General features: G+C 39.6%; 1 protein-coding gene across 2 annotated transcripts in view; it reads right to left on the bottom strand.

Moving 5' to 3' along the window:
* exoc6b (exocyst complex component 6B) overlaps nt 1–21588 on the bottom strand; it is an 89927-nt gene that overhangs the window by 3603 nt on the left and 64736 nt on the right. For both annotated transcript variants that reach the window (XM_008435626.2, XM_008435627.2), the window contains one exon: nt 1813–1925. In XM_008435626.2, the coding sequence (XP_008433848.1) occupies nt 1813–1925 (113 nt within the window). The remainder of the gene's footprint in view (nt 1–1812; nt 1926–21588) is intronic.

Raw genomic sequence — 21588 nt, 5'->3', positions numbered from 1 at the left:
AATATTTTAGGTGTCTGAAAACTGACCTTTTTCAAAAATCTATCAAATGTAATGTTACATTTGAAAGGGATTCCACCGTTACCTAGCAACCTCAGCCATGCTAAGCCCTGTTAACTAGCAACCCAAGCTGAGTTCCAGCACATTTGGTCAGCTGGTTTTTCCGCTGCATGCCTTGGCTTCTGGAAAAGCCAAGTGTTTTGTTGTTGACTTACCATCCAGAAACCACTTGCTGCATTCTTATTATGTTGTGCAGGAGGCGCCACTTCTGCTTTTCAATGATGTATGGTTGTATAATTGCAAATTTAAGAATGATTTTGTGCAAAAGAAAGTAATGAACATGTCTTGTATTGCTCATAGAGCTGTCCTAATCTGTTCCAGGAAAGTATAATAGGTCACCTTTAAATTGATACAAAAAGTGTTGACACCCCTGGCAAAGGGGAAATACTTTTGGACAGTAGTGTAAACACATTAAAAACACACAGATATGCAGTTGCATACTGGATCTCCAGGAGGTTTAGTCATACCTCGTCTCCTTTTGGGGTTTGTTCATTACGTATTCGCGTTCTTGATGTAAAAACTTTCACAAACCATTAATCCACAAACTCTGATTAAAACTGTTTGTTTTCATGCAGGCTGAGTGTGAGAGAGGATGTGATTCAGATCAGTGTTACCACACAAGCTCAGATCTCTGCATCGTCAGCGATGGTTCAGATACAGGCCGATGGGGGCGGCGTTTTTGGAGAGATAAACCTCAGTATCATCAACATATCGGCTGATTTTCCATTAACACAGAGAGTCCCTCAGGTGAGATTTCACACTCACGCTATTAAAACTGGTTAGGAGGGCTTCAAAGTCACATGCCTGCACTCAACATGACACACACAACCGTACAGACGATACTCACGGCTTAAACAACCTGTCCGAACAGGAGGAGAAGGAACGACAGGAAACAGGAGTTCAGATGAAGATGATAAGCTGGGAATCATTTCCACATCGTTTTGTTGTTTTTCTAAATGTACGTGGGACAGATCTCACATTCCACCCTAAAACCACGATTTCTGGATCTGTTCTGATTTCTGAATGTGAATCAACAGCATTTAATACATTTATTTTCTTTGGCCTTTCAGCCAATTGATTATTGGGATCAGAGGTGACGTCACACTGTGTGTGGAAGACAAACCGCTGTAAAGCAGGGTTGAATGTGGAGTTAAATTTTTTAAGGTTTTATAGATTAACATGGTTATAGATGTCATAGATAACATCTATAAATGTTTTAGATGTCATCTATGACCCTAAAACGTTAACCCACCCTAACGTTTAGGGTCAGGGTGGGCTAATTCTAAAATGCTAATCATAAACATCAGCTCTGCTAACGCCAAAGCGCTAAATTCAATCACAGTACGTTGCCCTCGACAGGCTCACATCTGTCATTACTCTCCTACCTGTACGGTTTGCGCTTCAGGAAGTGATTCTTTGGACCTTTCACTCGTGATTTCAGTTTTAAAGTTGTTGAGAATTGCCAACTATGTTTCTGACTTTATCTGAGAATAAAATAACTTATATAATATATATAATATTTTTTTAACAGAAAAAAATGCAAGGGTGTTCCAAGCTGACTAGCAGTGCTCAGCAACTAGTTTTGAACTTTTTAGCCATCTTACAATCAGTAAATCCAGAAAATTTTATTTTCTTAGCAGTTTTTCTGTAAAAATGTTTCATAAACTTGATAGCATGACATATAGCAGCAGCTATGCTAATCCTCTGCAGTAAAAACAAACAGTCTGTGAAACCCAGAGTGTCGCTAAAACTCACTTCTCCAGCAGGGCCAGCGCAGTGTGTGGGTTGACTCTCAGGTATTTGCAGGTGGACTTCCCGTAGTCGGCCAGGTAAGTGGACCAGTCCCACTGGGTGAAAAGGTCCAGTAACTGAACCAAAACATTGAGAAAGAGGAAGAGAGATTTAGAGAGAATGACTCACAGATTCAAAGATCAGCTGAAGCCTGAGAACGTTAACACCAACATCAACAACGTCCGCATGCGAAGGGCGATATGCTAACCAGCTACAGGAGCAGGGAGTTACCACACTGCAGCTTTGAATGAGTTCAAAGCTGCAAAATATCATCAGAAATATGGAGAGATTTATGAGATTATTGAAATTAAGAGTTTTTTTTATGAGAAGCTTTTTAGGATCAAAGGAAATTCAGATTTTTAAAATACTTTTAAACTTTTAACCATTTTTTAAAATCTTTGCTAGTTTTTCACTCCAAGTAAGCAATAAAAAAGATAATTTATTAGTACATTTCCATGAAGGAATGACAGAAAACTAGTTCAGAGTATTCTTTACAGCATCATTTAGAAACTAAAGCTTGGATTCAAACCTGATCCAACTGCTTGTTTAAAACGTCTGAATGAGGAAGAGACGGCTTGGTCTCTGACTGACCTTCCTGTTATGAGTTAACTGTGCTGCGTTTTCTCTGTGCTAAACGAGCAAAGCGCAAACAGAGCAGCCATAATCTTCCTAAGAACTTAGAGGGGACTATACAAACTGAATTAGCATTGGATTTACAAACACTGGAGCTGGACGGTTTCTTTTTCTCCAACATGACAAATACCTGGCCTCCATTAAAAGCTCTGTTTTTATGACATCTCAGAGCTAAATGTCACTTAAAAAAAACAAAACAAAGAGCAAATAAAGAGGCAATGAGGAACGGTGTCATCTTCGTCTAACTGACCCACTATTCAAAGTGTTGCATAACCAGCTGCTGCCCTACTGAACCCTGCGTAAAACACACATGCAGAAACAGGCAGGCTAACCCGTAAGCCACCTCCGTCTGTGTGTGAGCAGGGAGCCCCAGTGAACTCCACGTAACACCAAACACACACAGATCCAGAGAGAGAAACCATATGTGAGCGAGGGATGAGAGAGGAGGAGGTGGAGCAGAGAGATGGAGAGCAAAACCACATGTGGGGAAGATGGAGGGCACAAATGAAAGAGCAGAGATGGAAACAGACACCGAACAGCGAACGCGACAAATGGGAGGAGAGGCAGGGTGAGGAGTGGAATGACAGGCTGCCGAGGAAAGGAAGAGCTCATATTTAGCCTTTTTGAATGACACCAATTTCTTTTGAACTATTTTTAAAACGGGGTCATGTGGGAAAACTATAAGCATTCAGTATTCTATCTACAATGGACATATTTCTGTGTGGTTTCAATTTGAGGAATCATAGAGATGTTCAAATTAACGGCTTCTCAGAGTTAAGATAACAGCTTTTCAAAGCTGAACTCAAACTCAAGCTAAAGCTTCACAGAGTCCAGCTAACGACTTCTCAGAATCAAGCTATAAAGTCAAGCTAACAAGCACTCAAACTCAAGCTAATGTCTTCTAAGATAAGTGCTAAAAGCTTTTCATTTGCTAGTAGGCGCTCAACTTCAAGAAAACTTCAAGCTAACAGTTTCTCAGAGTTGAGCTATAAAGTCAAGCTAACAGGCACTCAAACACAGGCCAACAGCTTTTCAGTGTTCAGAAAATGGCTAAGCTTGGCACACAAACTCAAGATAACTGCTTCTTGTCTTCAAGCTAAGGGCTTTTCAGAGTCAATCTAATGGCTTCACATAGTTGAGTAAACAGGCACTCAAACTCAAGTTAAAGGTTTCCAAAGATCAAGCTAACAGGTAGTTCGAATTGAACTAGCAGCTTCTAAAAGAAGAGGCAAGTTGAGCTAACACTGTAGTTCAAGCTAAAGGCTTTTCAGAGTTAAGCTAACAGCTACTAGTCAACCATGGTGGTGGCAGTGTGATGATCAGGATCAGAATGACTCGACATTATTGATGGAACATTGAATTCTGCTCCCTGCTACAACATTCGGAAAGAAAATGTTGCAGGACGTAGATTCAAAACATGCTAGCAAATTAGAGTCCGAATGCCTTAGAAACAAAACTAAAACACTAAACTATTGCTGAAATGAATCAATGTTGCAAAGAAAAGTAGGTGAAGTATCTCATGAGTGATGTAAGAGTCACTGTTCACCAGTTGCTGATGATCCAGGGTGGAGTAAGTTTTTCACATTGGGCCATAGGTTAGTTTTGACAGCTTTTCTTGGCTAATAAATGACATTACAATTTGTTTACTCAGGTTATTGTCCGGTATCACTTGAGTTAAGAGTTTTCTTAAACGTAAACTTGAATCATTTCCTCCATTTTTATGACCGCTGTAAATCTAAGTGAGGAGGTCAAGGCTGCCATTCCCTAAAACAGGAAGTTTCCTGAATATTTGCTCTGTTCGGTTCAATCAGCCATCACAGGGAAGACGAATGCCTCTTTGTACTTCCTCCCCTTTCTCCTTGTTTTCCTCCCACCTTCATCCAACTCCCACTATCTGCTATCTGTTTTCTTCTCCTTCCCCGGTCCTCCCACTGCCGTGTTCCCCTCTCCTTGTCCTCAAGTTCACCCCGTTGTGGCCGAGGTTTGACCCGCTAATCCTCTCGTATAAACAAGTACAAACAGGCGTGCTGCGTGTGCACTCAGGAACAGGTACATTGCAGCAGACAAAAAAAAAAGAAAAAGATCGGTGTTAATCAGATACAGGAAGCTGAGCAGGACTTTTATGGCTGTATGGATGTAGCTTCACAACAAAAAAAGGACACATTTGTGTTTATTTATTTCTAATTCATATCAATCATCCAACTGCTGCTGAATATAAAGAACAAACTGTCAGTTTATCTCATTTTAATGGTGTTTCAGGTGTCCATTACTGAGAAACGTCTCCTCAGCAGCATTTGGTTACCTTCCCAACAGAGGCTGTTTGTCCAACCAGATTTTGGAGGAGGTTGGCCGATTCCCAACAGTCCAACTTTTCTTTCTCAACTCCAATGGCTTTTACTCTTGCCAATGTTGTCACTGTAAACCTTTTTAAATGTTTCTGTTCATTTGATTTTAATCTATGCAATCCAGTCCAATTTTATGGCATTAAATCAACACAGAAATGAATTATTTATTCTGCTGGATGAAGTAAGTAGGTCGGTTTGGTAGATTTGGTTGGATTCGGGACCAAACTTGCAACATTTTGTGGTTCTCTTTCACACTGCAGAGTCAAACCAACCAAACTGTTTTAAGAACCTGTTCCCCTCCTCGCCTGCGGTGGCGCTGCACCAAGAACCACCAAAGGAGACGACACGAAGACCTCTGAAGGAAATTGTGAGCGTCACTTCCTTATTCACAGAATGTAGACAGAAATGGAGTGGCGTCAAATTAAAGGGGTCGTACGAATTATCTTTTGTTTTTGGTAAAAAAAAAAAAAAAAAACACGAACCATTTGTCCTGCTAGTGCTAGACTTAGTTTTGGTTGTATTTACCCAGAATCCCCTGCACTATAGTCCACTTCCTGCTTTGGGAGCGATCTCCGGGCTGTTTGCCGTTCTAATATACATTCAATTAATAACTTTCAAATACTTAAATACTCATTATTTGGTTTTCATCACAAAGTTTTGTATTAATATATGAGTAAACTGGGTCAGTGGCAGTTGACTTTTCTTTTGTTCTTGTTTTCACATCCATAAAAATCCTGAAGTATTAATTATTCCTATTAATACAACTCGCCTGATATCAGGTTATGAGTTTTATATAAAGTAGAATGTATGCAAAACATTTCAGTAGAAAAAAAAAACAAGAACAAAGAAAAGTCAACCGCCACTGACCCAGTTTACTCCCATATTAATACAAAACTTTGTTTGTGATGAAAACCAAATCATTACACACTTGAGATAAACAGTTTGAGATTTTGCCTGTGTGAGGTCATCCGGTGATTCTCAAAAACTACTAATAACCATTTATGATGATTAGATGATTTAATTTAGTAATAAATCTTTGTTGCAGTGTATAGTCTGGCAAGTCAACTCTCTTCAGATTCATTTTATTTTAAACCAACGGTGTAATTTAATACGTGGCTAACTGAATAAGTCAGCCTATTCTGACAATTACCGATGGTTTTTGAGATTTACACAAGCTGAAGGGAGGACAGATAAAAGGCATCCTGCAGTTGTTACAGGAAGCAACCCTGAAATGTCGTGTTAACACTCACCAGGAAAGAAGACCAACACCAAACCGCAGACTGATAAGCTGGCAGCACAGCTACAATATTTACATTTTATCTGAAAACGGACTGCTGCCTAAACTCTGGCACACCAAATCGGCTCATCTCTTTTTAAAAAACATGCGGCGTGTTTGAGCTGTTAGCGTGCTGAGCTCAGGCTAACAGATTACAAATGGCCCATAAAACATGCAACAGAAACAGGCAACTTAATACGCGTCTGCAGGAGAAAGAAAACGCACGGCTAAAAGAGAGAAAATTAATAATTTACAGGCAGTTAAAGGTGTAACATGGTGTAGCATTCATCACTATTAAACTACACTAGTTCACAGTAAAATTCCAGCACTTTGCAACCGTTTTCAAGGAAAGTGTTCAAACTTTTCCAGCACCAAACTTTGGAGATAGAAACACAAATTAAGACAATTAAATACAGGGCTGGAAAATAAATCCATATCAATACGCATTTCAACTGACACATGATCAATATCAATAAAATATTCAATATTTAACACAGAGAATATTCACTGAGCTCCGATCCAAAGGAAAGACTTCAGCCGCTCAAACTTTCACAGAAGGTTGGAGGAACTTACTAATCCGCTCTTTGGTTACCTAGCAACTCGCTCATTCTGTGGTTACCTAGCAACGGCCTGCTAGGTAACAGCAGCAGCAGTTTAAGGTTTCTACGTTCCATACCAGGGACAAGGCAAATTAAAACATAACAAAATGTTTCGAATAGACTCTGTTCCAAAAAAAGTGAGGCACACACACAATTCCAGCAGGTCCAAATTAATCATCAAAATGACTGATAGAATAATCGATAACTAGAATAATCAATAGTTGCAGCCCTAGTATCAACACAAACAATTTCAACCCAAGATAATTTACCAGTCTCTACAAACGTAAAGTTGTTGAAACAATTCCTAAATTCAGACAGAAGAAAAACTCAACTTTACCAAGTGTTTCGGTCTAGTTTGTAGTGTAAAAATCTCAGCACATGTAAATTAAGACTAAAACAACTTAGAAGTAACTTTTTAGCAACATATGGGAGCTAGTGTTAAATTTATGCTTTCTTAATATAAAAAAGTAAAAGTTCAACTGGCAGATTATTTCACATAGGAAAAATTGTCTTGTAAGGAGCAGAAATTTTTTTATTTTAATGATAGTTGCACGTGAAAAATGAGAAAACTAACTTAAAAGTAAATTTTCAGTGAGAAACAAGAACTTGTTCTCAGTTAATACTTCTTCAATATTGATTAAAAAAAAATCACTAGTCACTATTTCACTTATAACGACCTTTTTCCCGCGTTATAAGTGAACTCTTACTTTCTTTATAGTCAATATTAAGGAATTATTGACTTAAAACAAATTCCTACAATAATAATCTCAGTGATTCCTTAATGTTGATTAAAAAAAAAAGATGCACTGACTTGAAACAAGCTCCTATATCTTGCTGAAAAGTTATTTTAAGTTGGTTTTTGGGGTGAAAAATGGAGGACGAGACAAAGCAGACAGGACTCCTGAAAATGAAAAACAGAGAAGAAGAAAAAATAAAAAAAACTGCGTGGGCTTTTCCAAAGATAAAAAAAAACGAGGCACACGCGATCCAGCAGGTCCTGCTGCCGAACCCGCTCCCACACACACACACACACACACACACACCTGACCCTGGATTCACCCGCAGCACACACACTCAGAGAAACCGGCAGGTCCCTTTCTTCACCTCTAGTTGAACCTTTCTCTCCGTCTCGCTCCCCCTCTCTCACCTCGCCGTGACCTCCCCCCTGCACTATCGCTCCACACACGCGCACACACACACACACACACAGATTATTGCTTCCTCTTATTCTTCCAGGAGGGACGAGCACAAAAACAAAGTGATGCGTTACCCTCACTTTTCTTGTTTTCTCTCCCTCCATCTCTCGTTTCACTCCTATTATTTCTCTCCATCACCATATTCTCCTCCTCAGCCTCATCTATCGTCCTCCCTCCATCTTTATTTACCTTCTTCTCTCTCTCCAGGAGCGTTTTCCTTCCTCTCCTTTCACTTGTCAGAGATGTTGATGCCAACTCCGGCCGTTTATTTTCCTTGTTTACACTCTGCAAATCCAAACTCTTCCGCCTTTATGAAAACTCAATAAATGCTGGAAACTTCTCCATTTTTCCCCCTCTCCAAGCTGTCAGTCTCCCTGAACGTTTGACATGCAGAGAGGTCAGAGGTCACTAAAAGCAGTGAAAGTGGATGGGACTTTTATCAAACACAGCAGCCATTTTGGCAGCCGTCCATCTCAGCCGTCTGGCTCCAGACCGCAGCTGTCCTCCATCAATCACCCATCAAATCTGTCGGCTCTCTTCAGCCATAAAACTTCTCAAAAAACGGCAAAAGGAAATTATGACAGCCACACTGAGAGGTTGTTTTTTTAAAATTACGGGAATAAAGTCATAAAGACATTGTGTTACCAGAAGAAAGCTGTAAAACTACCAGAAAAAAAGTTGTTTTATCGAGAACAAAGCTTTGATAGTTTTTAAGACCACAAAGCGACTCGTCAAGTTTGTGATTCTCTGTTGTTTAAACAGCTTCAGTCATGAAACTGATAATAATGTGAAGCTGATGTGTGAACAGATGAGTCCTTATTTATGAAACGAAAACCAAACTATAACTTCACAAGTTACACCTTACAATATTTTCTTGCATTGTTACTTTATTCTCATAATAAATTAATTCTCGTACGACTTCTCGTATTTTTACTATTTTTTATTGCATTATGGACTCTCTTAATGAGTTTCTCTCATTAAATTATTCTCATATTGTTTTGATGTAATGTACGACACAATTGACCATATAGAGATTATGTAAAAGGCTAAATTTTGCATCCAAAAAATTGAAATTTTTCCAACTTATTTGACTTAAAGCATGATATAATATATAATTTAATAGTATTAATTTATTATAAACATTTTCTATTTTCCATCTTATTTTATTAATTTTCATTTTTTTGCATGTTTTTTCTCTTATTTTTCTTATTTTGTGCTTATTTAATGCATTGTTTTTATTTATATCTATATTGTGAATTTTGGCAGGATATACCCTCCATATTTATGGAGAAACTACTTTTAAAGGCAAAATGAAGCTGCTGTTCAACATTTGAGCTCATCAACTACATGAAAGGAAAAGGAAATGTTTTTATTATTATTTACAGACTGGCTTCCTTCTTATTTAGGGGTATCAGAGTAACGGGGGGAGGTATCATAAAACAGAAATCTGTTTAGGACAAGCTGAAGTCGTTGGACATTACGCCTCACGTCAAGCAGAGTTTAAAGTTCACCGAAAGCAGTGAAAGTGGTTCCAATCGTCTCCAGTCCTAAACGCCCGTCTGTCATCGGCCGTCTCCTCAACTTTATCTGTCAAACTTCGGAGGTCAGAGGTCACCATCAGCACGCACGCCGACACCCGTCACCTGAGATTAAAAAGCCGAGGAGACATCCAGGCTGAACGTAGAGATTTTTGGCGCTTGTCCGTCACGCGGATGGTTTGCGTCCTGCCCGTCCTTCATCCAGGAATTCAACTCCAAGGAAAAGTGCTTTTCAACTTTATCAGGAAGACAACTGCCGCCGTCGGCCATCTTTAACCTCATCTGCAAGACGTGGAGAAGCAGATCTTTTGCTTCTCTTTGGTCTTTTTCCCCGTTACTATGTTTAAGATAAAGTCCTAACGCTAAACAAACGCTCGATTGCTGTGTCAACTCACCATTTATTACCATTTTCCAAACTGATTATTGATTTATTGGTCTAGTGGTTCTCCACAGAGTTACATGTTGTTCAGAAGTGGAATAAGTGAAGAAAAACAGCTTCTTAATCTGCCACAGTGCCAACAGTTGTGACTCTACTGTCAGGTTTCACAATGTAAATCTTAAGATAATGAAATACTAAACATTTTCTGTGCCAAAACATCCTATTTGTTTAGTTTTTTAATGTCCTCAATGATGGTACAAGACACTTAAGCATTTTCAGCCGTATATCAAAATAAAATAAATGTCACTGGAAAATATCACAATTTTCTATCAAAATATGTCTTTATCCTCTCAGTTTTATTCAATGTGTTGATTATTCAGTTTGTATCGTACAACCAGGGGTGAAAGTAAGGGGGTACGGCAGGGTACTGCGTACCCCTTAAAGATTTAGCGGGGGGTACGCAGTACCTGCAAGAGAGGGGAGCAGCTGTCAGCTGTAAAGAATCAGTGGGTTCACTGTGCAGCCGTGACTGATTAGCTTTTCAAGAACAATCTAAAACAGACTTAATCAGTTAATAAGTAACTTTTTTCCCCATTTCATATTTCTGAACTCTTAATGTTTTGTTAGAGCAGCGGTGCAACACGTCGATCGCGGAAGATTTTGAGTCAATCTAGGCTTTAGGTGACAAACTGAACGCAGCCAGGAGGCTGAGAGCAGCACGTCCTCCTCTGACTCGCTGAAAAAGTTAGTAACTTTATTAAAGAACAACAAAAAAATCAACAAAACGTGTTCAAATTAATGACCCAACAACAATAATAATCTCAGTGATTATTGTTTCAACAAAGTGTTGCGCAATTCTGTGCGTTTYGGTTCCATTACCAAAATAACGAGCAGAGCAGGAGTTTAAAATTAGCTAATTAACCACCGCTGTGTTCAGGGGAGCGCTTATTAATACTCGCAAAATAAATATCAAGCCTGCAAACCTAATATCGTAATGGACTGAATGTTTTTAACAATCTCTGGTCGGCTTGTGGAGCGCAGGAGGTTGCCATGGCAACGGGTCTGCTTAAATCACAGAAAGACAGAGAATAAAAATGTGCGAGTGGTTTAGAGTTGATCACCTGTTCGGGTTGTTTTACCTTTGTCTTGGCTCATCACAGCCGCTGTAGTTTCTGAACATTCAACAAACGACAAACTTTTACTAATTACCTCGTTCTTTGTGACTATACGTCATACACAACAAACATCAAACACGGTAAATATGTCTCATTAGGTATTAAACAAATGGCTTCTACCGCGATAATTATGTGAAGTTAAATTGTCCAATATAAAAAAAATTTTTGGTGCCGTCGAGCTCAAAGTCTGAGAGGCTTGTCCTTTAACAATTTCTTTTGCCTCTTATTTAGTGGAAATATTGATGTTGATGAGATTTAATGAACCTTTTTCAACCTTTATAGCTTCACTGTTGAAAATGAGGCTCTAACATTCACAAATGACAKTGAAATAAAATCCAGTCCAACATCTGGTTTGAGGTGATTCCTCTGGAACCTGTTGGAGGAAAAATATCCCAACTTCAGAAGATGAGCTTTAACCTAACAGAGCTCTGTTAGGTTAAAGCTAACAGAGCTTGTCCGTATGAGAGTCAGGGTGAGGAGGCGCCATGTTAGGAAGACGAAGTGGAAGCTGCAGGATCTTCAGAACAAACAGGTCATGATGCTAGGCTACTGATTATCCCTCTATCTGGACACAGGAGCAATATAACCAGTTTAAAAGCTAAAATAAATGGTTATATGCCAGACATGGAAAACTGGGATGCACTCCATGCCATGATGTTCAGGATTTAGGTCTCATGGCATCTCAAGGTGTCAACATTGCAGCCAGTGGGCTGAAGGAAATACAGCTTTATTTTGTAGCAATTCAAGAGCTACCCAACTTTTATATAGTTGGGTAGCTACTGTATAAGCTACCCAATAGCTTATATATATATATATATATACACACACATTTTTTTTTGTTATCATAGTACCCCCAAGAATTTAAAACTACTTTCACCCCTGCGTACAACACCTGATGGAAAAAGGTAAAGATAACGTTGTCCTCCTATTTTTGGAGCATCTCCAGGTCTGCTTGGCGTTCACATTTACATCCAAACAGCAGTTCATTTCACCCCTCCGCTAATGAACCAGACCTTATAGTCAAATGAATTAAAGTTGGATTAAAGCGGACTAAACAAGAACGCTCATTAAGAATATTGTTTCTTTTCAAAATTAAGAACAGTATCTCAGATCCTGCATATTCATTGATCATAAAATTGCACAAACTGCAATTATGAAAATAAATGTGCTCAACGGAAACAGCAATTACAAAAGAGCTCAAGATTTTTCATATAAAGTTTTTGCTCTAGGGTGAAGTGATTTTTAGCCTCTACTGAAATTAGTGTATTTTGTAAAACCGCTATGGAAACCCTTTTGTCTCATTACACGATCAACAACTGGATGTTACTACTGGCGGAGACAACGAAGAAGACAACCCTAAGTGGTTGGAGGATGATGGTGCTGCATGTTTTATTAATGACTTACTGCTTGAACAAACTCATTTATGTGGGATTTTAATTGCGTTAAAATCCCACATAAAAATGAATAAAAATTGACTTCAAACTAAAATTCCTTGCGATTTCTAAAAACGTAGTATCCGAACTTTCATCTTTTTTTTTCTCTTTTCAATCACGTCAGCTTGAGTTTATTTTGCGGTAAAATCTCAGCGGTTTGATCATTTTGGAGCCACTAATCCTAAACGTTCCCTCCAGTGTGAAGCATCCCAGCACGGCTCACCTCATTGACTGACGCGCCGCAGGAAGAGACTTCACACTTAACCCCGGAGCTGGGAGGTCAACGGTCACACTGGGAGGTTATCAGGCGACACTGGCGCAGCTACTGGTTCTCTGTCTCTGAGAGGATCCTTCTCCAGTTTAAACAAACACGTCCAGCTGTCCTAGTTTCCCCAACCAGGCTGCATTTCAGGAAGATGGCTTTTGAAATTTCCCCTGTTGCAGATGAAAGAGTCTTTACAAGCCTGCAGCTCGGGCCGTATCGCTCCATCATGAGCTATGACTGGAATGAGGTAAGCTGGGATGTTTATCGCTCTGCAGCAGGGAACTAATTTTACATTCTCACAGCAGAGCCAAGAGCTAAATTAAAACCAAAAGCGTGTATCTTTGTACGTCTGCCACCGCCGCAGAGCAGCGCGCCGCTGCCAGTGACCACAACACAGTGCCGCCGCTTCAGCGCTCAGGCTGAACTCGACGGCTCGTCATGTACGAGCCGAACTCGGGGAAGCTAGCCTCTGTTCTCGTTCACAGAGAGGTCAGAGGTCAGCTGCAGATCACAAACGTTTCAGAGGTTCAGACCTCATGAACGCATCTTGGAGAAGGTAAATCACTCCAAGTAGTCGAGTTTTTGGATTGGAGACCATTTTCTCATTGAAACAGAAGCAAAATCTTAACATGAAAACGGATTTCTACCCTGACAGACGCAAGTTTTATCGTTATTTACAGTTTCAGCTCCTTAAAAGCAATAGAACAGTTTCAAACTCTCATCAGATCATCAGCAGAAAGATTTAAAGGGGCAGTGCTATATAAAATCAACAATTCACTCTTTTATGCGTGTTTGAGACTTCCTTTAATCTCCATGGCAACCATTCCGCAAAACACCTGGCTGGGCTAAGCTCCGCCCACAAAACGCAGCTCCTCCTCGATTGATCTTTTCACAGATTATGAGTCTCATAACTGTAAAAAAACATTTTTATAAAAGTTACATTCTGCATCTTTAAGCAAACTTTTAAAATGTTGCAAAAAGGAAAAATGCCTATCTGCCGTATTTTTCCATCTACATGTTATTCAAAGTAGAATAAAATTCATGCTTTATTCAACTTTTCAATTCGAGTTTCCCCAAAGTGGAAGATGTATAAAACTATGAGTTGATGAAATTAAGAGTCCAGCTGACTCGTTTCCAGTGACGTGAGTGAAAGTTAAACCGCAGCTGAACTCCTGGACAGGATCTAACCTCCGCTGAAGGAGCCGGGCTGACTTTCAGAGTCTAAATGGAGCTAAAAGCTGCTGTTTTCCAGCCTGTTTGTTTTGGACTATTCCGTCTTTATTTGCTTTATCAGCGCACCGTGCAGCTCCCAGCGGGCCGCCCTCGTTTATCGTCTCGCTCCCTTCTTCCTCCTCCGTAACGTCGAGTTACCCTCCGCCTGACCTCCTTTTCTCCTGCACTTTCTCCAATATTTCCACAATCACTCTTTTTTTGAGGCTTCGCTCGTCCTTCTCTTCTCTCCGTCTCTGTCCGTCTCCGCCTGCGCAGTGTCTAACTGACAAGGGAGACCCCTGGTTGAACCACCGCGCTCTGGGATTTTTTCCCCCTCCTGCGCTCCATCGTTTTTTTTAGCTCGTCACTTTGTAAGCAGGTACCAGAATTCATCCGTCGCTGCTGATAACGAACGGACAGAACAGGAGATGTTCAATATTTAGTATTTAATATAAAGACAATAACATTTGTAGCAAGAATAGCAAATCTTGCTGGATGATAAATTGTCCTGGTAATTATCAACTCTATTATAGTTAACTTAAACTAACAAAATAACTAAGACTGAGAAAACATTTTCATTCGCGAAAATAAATAAAAGCAGTAATTAATGGGGAAAAAACTAACCTTTTTGAAAAAAAAAAGAAAATTAACAAAAGTATGAAAAAACTAAAACTATTATTGTAATAAAAACAAACTTAGACAATATTTAATAATAAAAACTAACAAACACTAAAACAAACTAGACAAAAAGTCACAAATAAAACTAAATTGAAAGTAAAATCTTAACAAGAAAAGCTAATCTAAAATTAAATATTTAACAAAATAAAAATGTTATATTTAACTAATAAATAAAAATTAGCAAACACTAAAAATTAATTAAGACTGAATTAGAGAAAAAGTCAAAACGAAATAAAACAAACTAAATAATATTTAACTGGGAATAAAAAATAGCAAAAATACTATTTTTTTATTACCAGTGTAATAAAATTAAAACTGAATTAGACAAAAAGTCAAAATGAAGAACTAAACTGAAATTAAACAATATTGAACTAAATATACAAACGAACACACTAAATAGTTTCTTTTGAACCATAATAAATGGAACATTGACCAAAATATTTGATGAGTATTGATTATTGATAAACTGTCTTATTGGTTTATTGCTGATTGTTTGATGTCTTTATGTTTTTATGCTGCCTTGCTGCTGAAACTGTGCTACAAATAAACTTGGTTTGTTGGTTCAGTTCCTTGAGACGACATTAATTGTAAATAAAGATCATCCTTGTGACAAAAGTCCCACAGCGTAAAGACGCCATGTTGGATTCCCAGGTGTAAAACATTAGTGACACTTCAAACGCCCGGGTTGCTCCAGGCTGTGAAGGATCTAATTGGCTCATCAGCACCCGGCAGCTCCGACACCCGAAACAGGAAGCAGATTAAAAGGTGAGGGGGCTTTGAAGGCTTTGACCATGAGATGACCGCTGACAGGAAGGGGCGTGGATGCAGGGAGGCTGACGGCGGGGTCGGCGCTGATAAGGCGGAACAATGACCCGGCCCGGTCAGAGCGCGGTCACTCAGGTACTCTGATGATGCGTACCGTTTGTTTATCCTCCACCATGAGCCAAACGCTTTCTTATTCGTCTTGTTTATTTATATCCTATTGTGAAAGCGGCTCATTCCTGAAACAGCTGACCTAATTCCTGACCGCTGCTTGACCAGCGGTCGGAAGCGGAGACCCGGATCGGGTCGCAGCGCCGTGACCACGGCCTGACCCGCTGTCACACCGATAAGGCCGGCCACAGACGGGACAGGAAGTTGAGAGCGAGGACACAAAAACATGCTGCGCTCTCCCACACAGGCCTGCAGCCATAAATCCAGATACTGGTGAACGTTTCTGAACGCTGGCCGTTATCTGTTCGCCCCATTGTGTCAGTCTGAGGCCGAAGAACAAGAAAGACTTTAGAGACGACAACATGGACACATATCAGGAAAGAGCAGCAGTTTGAAGATCTGCAGGGAGAGGGCTTCACAAAATAACTGCTTTAACGCTTATTTTTCAGTATTTTACAGCAATTCTAGGCGACGGATAATTGCTCTCAATAATCTTTGGATAAAAATGATAAGAATTGAACAAAAATGTATAATTTAATCCATTTCTATTGCATTTCCAAAACAATACGAGACAAAAAATATACCAGATGTGATTTTAGATCCATTTTTCTTATAAGATTGGAAAGTAATGATTAGTTTTGTAGCCGATTAATCAATTATTCTGACGATTAATCTTTTTTTTTATTTTTTATAATTGAACCATTTAAGTCTGTTTTATACAATTTTAGAAAAACATACAAGGTGAAACTGATTCATTGTTCAATTATTAAATTAGCTGGCAATTATCTGAATAATCGATTAATAATTAATCCGATTAATTGTTTCATCTCTAAAAGGAAGGAAGGCTGGATGGATGGATAAAAGGAAAGATGGATGAAAGCATGGATGGATGGATAAGAGGAATGATTGACAGGTGGATGTATTGATAAAAAGCTAGAGGGATGGATGAATAAAAGAGTGGATGTATTGATAAAAGGAGGATAAAAGTTTTATCAGAAATTTCTGAAAAGTTAACTGAACTTTGTGATCAGACGTTGAGGCGGTGTGAATATTTTGTGTTTAAAGTTTCCAGCGTTGCTGCGTTTCCCATCCTTCCTCCCCAATAGATCGGCAGGCGAGCATTTAGATGTCCGTCTGCTGCTCACCGTCCCTCCGCCGCCTTTCTTCTGGCTCTTTTCACCTCCTCTCCACTCCTCCATTCACCCCCCCCTCCTGTGACCGGTCACATGGATGAAGGGAAGTGTCAGCCTCCCGAGGAGACGGCGGGGGAGCGGGACGGACCACCCTGTACGTCCGCCTTTTTTTCCCCCCCTTCGGCTCTCCGTATCACTTTCACCTGACTGCACTCTTTCACGCGCCATCCCTCGCTTTTCTTGCTCCGCTACGTCAACGCTTTCACACATTCGGGTCTCGTTCGGGTTCTGGCTGCGGTTTTCTTTCAGTCTCCTACTGTCATCTTCTGTTGGAGTCATTCATCCGTCGCCTTTTTCTGTTTCCATCATGTCGGCCTCCCTCTGTTTATCTGGCTTCCTGAACTTTGCTGCTGATGCGCCTCTCGTTCGGTAGCGTCTCTGCTCCCAGCGTGAAAACGCCACTCAGACATGCGACAGGAGGAGAGTTTTCCTTCCTGTCCTCTGCATCACCTCTAATCCTTCACTGCTGCTCCACTTCTGGTAGGAGAGGTCTGCATCTTGTAGGACGACTTCTGCTATTTTTAAATTATTTTAGGAGTTTTTTTAACGAGGTCTCAGTGTTGATCTGAAGTTCTGACCTTCTTTTTTCTGAGTTTCTTCAACCTGTTTAAAATTCCCAGATTTCTATTTTAATTCTAAATACAGAAATCAGTATGAATTTATGGCAATTATTTCAACAATGGATGGATGGATGGATAAACGGATGGATGGATGGATGGATGGATGGATGAACAAACCAAAGGATGGATAAGTGGCTGAACCTATGGAAGCTAAAATGGTTACAACTCTGGGCGGTGAAATGGTGCAACTGTCATAATAATAATAATAATAATGATAATCAGATCTTTGTCCGGTCCGTCTTCTATCTATTTCTGTAGAACCTAAACACGTGGCGGGTTGGAGGTCTGAGGACCGATTAAGTCTGGATTTCACAAACCAACAGCACCAAACCTTTAGATCAACAGCTTCATCTGACCGGGCCGCACGCTGGCCTAATTAAAACCTGAGGTAGGGTCCGACCGCTCCCGCCTGGCCAGCTGAAACCAAAGCTGACTCCAGTCTAGACGAAGTGAAACGGCTTACAGCAGTCAGGTTCTAATGAACATGTCATGCATACGGTGCTCCATCACTCATCAGTCCAGCCTTATTCTGTTTTACTCTGGACTAATTATGACTCTACCTCACAAGTGTTTCAGGTCGACTCGGCCAAAAAACAAACGCTGAACAGGAATTCCAGGAAATAAATCTACTCCGCTGTTATTCCAGGGCTGAAACGAAAACTTTGGCAGGTATTTAATACTCAGGAGAAGCTGCTCCAGAATGAGACGCAGGCGTAAAACAAAGCTGTTGAGACGAGCTGATTTTGAGGGATTATTTCCTGGAGGAGAGGAGAGGATCGCGTTTTTTTCCAACGGCGGCCGAAAGGAAGAGAGGAGCGTTTAGCACTCGGGTCGGGAACAATGAAAGGACAAACAAGCAATGTTGGAACCAGGTGGGGTCTTCCTCTTACAGTAAAGTTTGACCTCCTTCTGCTCAAGTTGTTTGTCTCTCTGAAATGTCAAGGACCTGAAAATGATGACCAGTTTATCCTGGAAAACAAAACAAGCCAAATCAGAAAAAATATCTTCATTTCCTCAAGGAGTCAAAGGATTTGGAAACCAGCTGACACAGCTGCTGTTTTTGATGCCAAGAGATATTCTCAGTGTGAATAAATCTAATTACGCTACTTGTGCACAAAATTAGCAAGTAGCCATGAAAATAATCAAAGATGCATTACCGATATTTAAAACCCCCAAAAAACTTTAATTTTAAAAGGCAAAAAGAATCTAACTGATAGTAAAACAAATGGAGGAAAAAGTACAAAAAAGGGAAAATTGAAAATATAAAATGCTAAACTATATAAAACTAAACTATAAAACGAATCACAAAAAAAATTATTCCAAAAGAAGAGAATAATCCAAAATGATCAAAACAAGATTTTAAAATAAATAAATAAATAAAAATAATGTAACAAAAATGAAATCTTAACTGTAAATTAAACTGGGAGCAAAAAATGACAAAATACAATTTAAAAAATAAGAAAAGAGTGGAAAAGTTTGAAAAATGAATATAAATTACAATAAAATAAAACTAAAGCAAAATAAAATATTTAAATGTTCTAAAGTTGGAAATGCTTAAATGTTATGTGAAAAGTTGCTCTATTTGTTCCAGATAAGAAACTAATTTCAGTTCAAAAATACTTTATTTATCCCAAAGGGAAATTAAATGATTAAATGAAACTGAAGCTGATAAAAGTAAAATACTATGTTTTAACACACAGCATGAATATGGTTGACGTTAGCTTCCACTATGTACCATACTGGTGTAGCGCTTTAGCATCTCTAATTTGCATTGTGAATTAAGTGCATATTTACATGAATATCTTAAAGGACATATTTGTGTAAAGAGTGAATAAAATGAAGAAAAAGGCTGCAGGATGAGGCCAAAGTCAACAGATCAGAATTTAAACAAAACCTCTGATGAGTCAATCTACAAGAATTTGTATTTTGAGGGAAACTCAGTGAGTTGAATGGCTTTTAAGCCTAAAGATGTGTAAACATTAAAGAGTAAAGTTATTATTGACATTCTTTGAGTCTGACAGAGACACAAAGAGCCGCTGACTGGAGCTTCTCGTATACAAGTCAATCAAACATCTACAGCGTGCCACAAAGACCGCAACTATATACATGCAAATCAGAGATAAAGGACTGCAAATAAGAGGCAAAAAGTGACCAAAGAGACAAATCTGAGTGAGACGGAGACAGCAAAAATACCTCAAAGATGCAAAAAAAGAGAAGAATTGGATGCCAGACGACTACAAAGAGACACAAACTACGACTTAAAAACTCAAATCAAACCAAAAAGACTCACAACTACAACAAATATCTCCATCATGGGAGAAACAAAATGAAAGAAGCCAAAAGAGATTCCACTACTGTCGAAAATAAAAATAAAATTTTTTGCAATTGCAGCGTTGCCATCAAGAAAGAAATGCAATTAAAATGATACATGATCCTGTCACCGTTTCCTGTCATCATCTCCGTCTTTTCCACCAGCAGTGCAGAACTCGGACGATGCAAAAAAAGTGTTTCCATTGCAGTTTTATGTAACTCACAAATTTCACCATGGCTGAAAAACCATCTCAACCTATCGCAAAAACTTTATCAGAAATTATGTTTGTTTTCCCTAAACTGGCGTGTTTTCATTAGGTGAACTAATTTTCATAATTACAATTTGCGTAAATATGTTGTCAATGGAAACACGGCTACTTACTCGTTGGTTTCTTAGCAACAACGTGTTGGATAATGTGGTTACCTAGCAACTGGCAGCAGGTTAAGGTTTCAACACCATGCTTCAAACCGTACTGGTACGAAGGGTTCGTACACTTTTCCCTCAGTAAAATCCCAGTTCTCTACAAGAGTTTCTAAGGTAAGTTTTCAAACTTTTCAGGTAAAAATACCATATTTTCCGCACTATAAGGCGCACCTAAAAACCTTAAATTTCCTCAAAAGCCGGCAGTGCGCCTTATATATGGACCAATACCGAGCCACAACAGGTCTAGCAACTACGGTAAGCAGCCACCGATTTCATTTTGCCCGTAGAAGAAGTGCACGGTGCATGCTGGGATAGTTGTCAGAAAGCTGGTTTGTTAATAAAGTTTGACTGACCCATCTACCTATGGACCTGATAATCAGGTCGTCTGCAGGTCATTTAGCACCACGTTCTCAACCAACATGCTGTGCGCGGATGGAGAAAGGTGACCATCGTCCGGCCACGCCCGGCCCAGTCGCAGAAGGCTCTCCTCACCAACCGAGGGAGGGAAGGGGAGGCACGGGGAAGAGAGATAGAGACTGCGGCAGCAGCGTGTCGGTTGGTTTGTGTTACCCAGAAAGCAGTTGGGCACAATATCACAACACCAACACCGTGAGTGAAACAATGACTGGGGCAGCCTACTATATAAGGTACTCGGGGACCACTTCTTTATTATTACACATTCACATTTGTACGTCCCGTACAAATACGTCACATTTGTAGCGTCTATTCTATGCGCCTTATAATCCGGTGCGCCTTATAGTGTGGAAAATACAGTACTTAGAACAAACAATTGTAAGATTGGACAATAAATCAAAAGCAATATATTAATTAAGCAATTAATATATTGCAACACATATAATCGATATCAATAGATAACGTCTGATACTTCTAGAATATTTACCAATGTCACTGAACTCCAGTCCAGAACCGCATAGCATTCTGGGGAATGTAGGCAAAGGAAAAGCTCTTAACCCCTCACTGCTAGCAATGCAGGTTGGTGGAATCGACTAACTCACTCTCTCCTTGGTTACCTAACAACTCACTCTCCTCGGTTACCTAGCAACAACCTGCAGAGTAAATGGTTCAGCAGCAGTTTAATGTTTCTGCCTCATACTTGCTTAAAAATAAAAAATAGTATGTAAAGAAAACTTTGGATAAAACAGAAAAGGTCATCCCACCAGTTAGGCTGCGTTTTATATATTTAAAACAAAAAACTAATCAATAATTAGCAGTTTTTACTGACATAAAAATGTGGTATGTCTTTCAGCAATATTGTCCAGCACTAGGCATAAGTTCAAGTTTTCTTAAAAAAAAAACCCTCAGCATAAAGTTTTGATGTGATTAGCTGCAGTTTTCCATATATTCCCCTTCCTTCTCATCTTTCATCCCTCTCTTCTCTCCCTCCTTCTGCCCCTGGTTAGTCTGGGTTACGAGGAGGTGAGATGGAGGTTTCTTCTCCCACTGGGCCTCATCTCATCCCTTAGCCTGTCTATTACCTCCGTACACACACAGGCAGGCAGCGCGCTGTGTG

This window comes from Poecilia reticulata, linkage group LG18 (genome assembly GCF_000633615.1).
Source record: "Poecilia reticulata strain Guanapo linkage group LG18, Guppy_female_1.0+MT, whole genome shotgun sequence".
Lineage (NCBI taxonomy): Eukaryota > Metazoa > Chordata > Actinopteri > Cyprinodontiformes > Poeciliidae > Poecilia > Poecilia reticulata.
The sequence above is the reverse complement of the archived record's forward strand: the minus strand, read 5'-3'. Positions and strand labels throughout refer to the sequence as shown.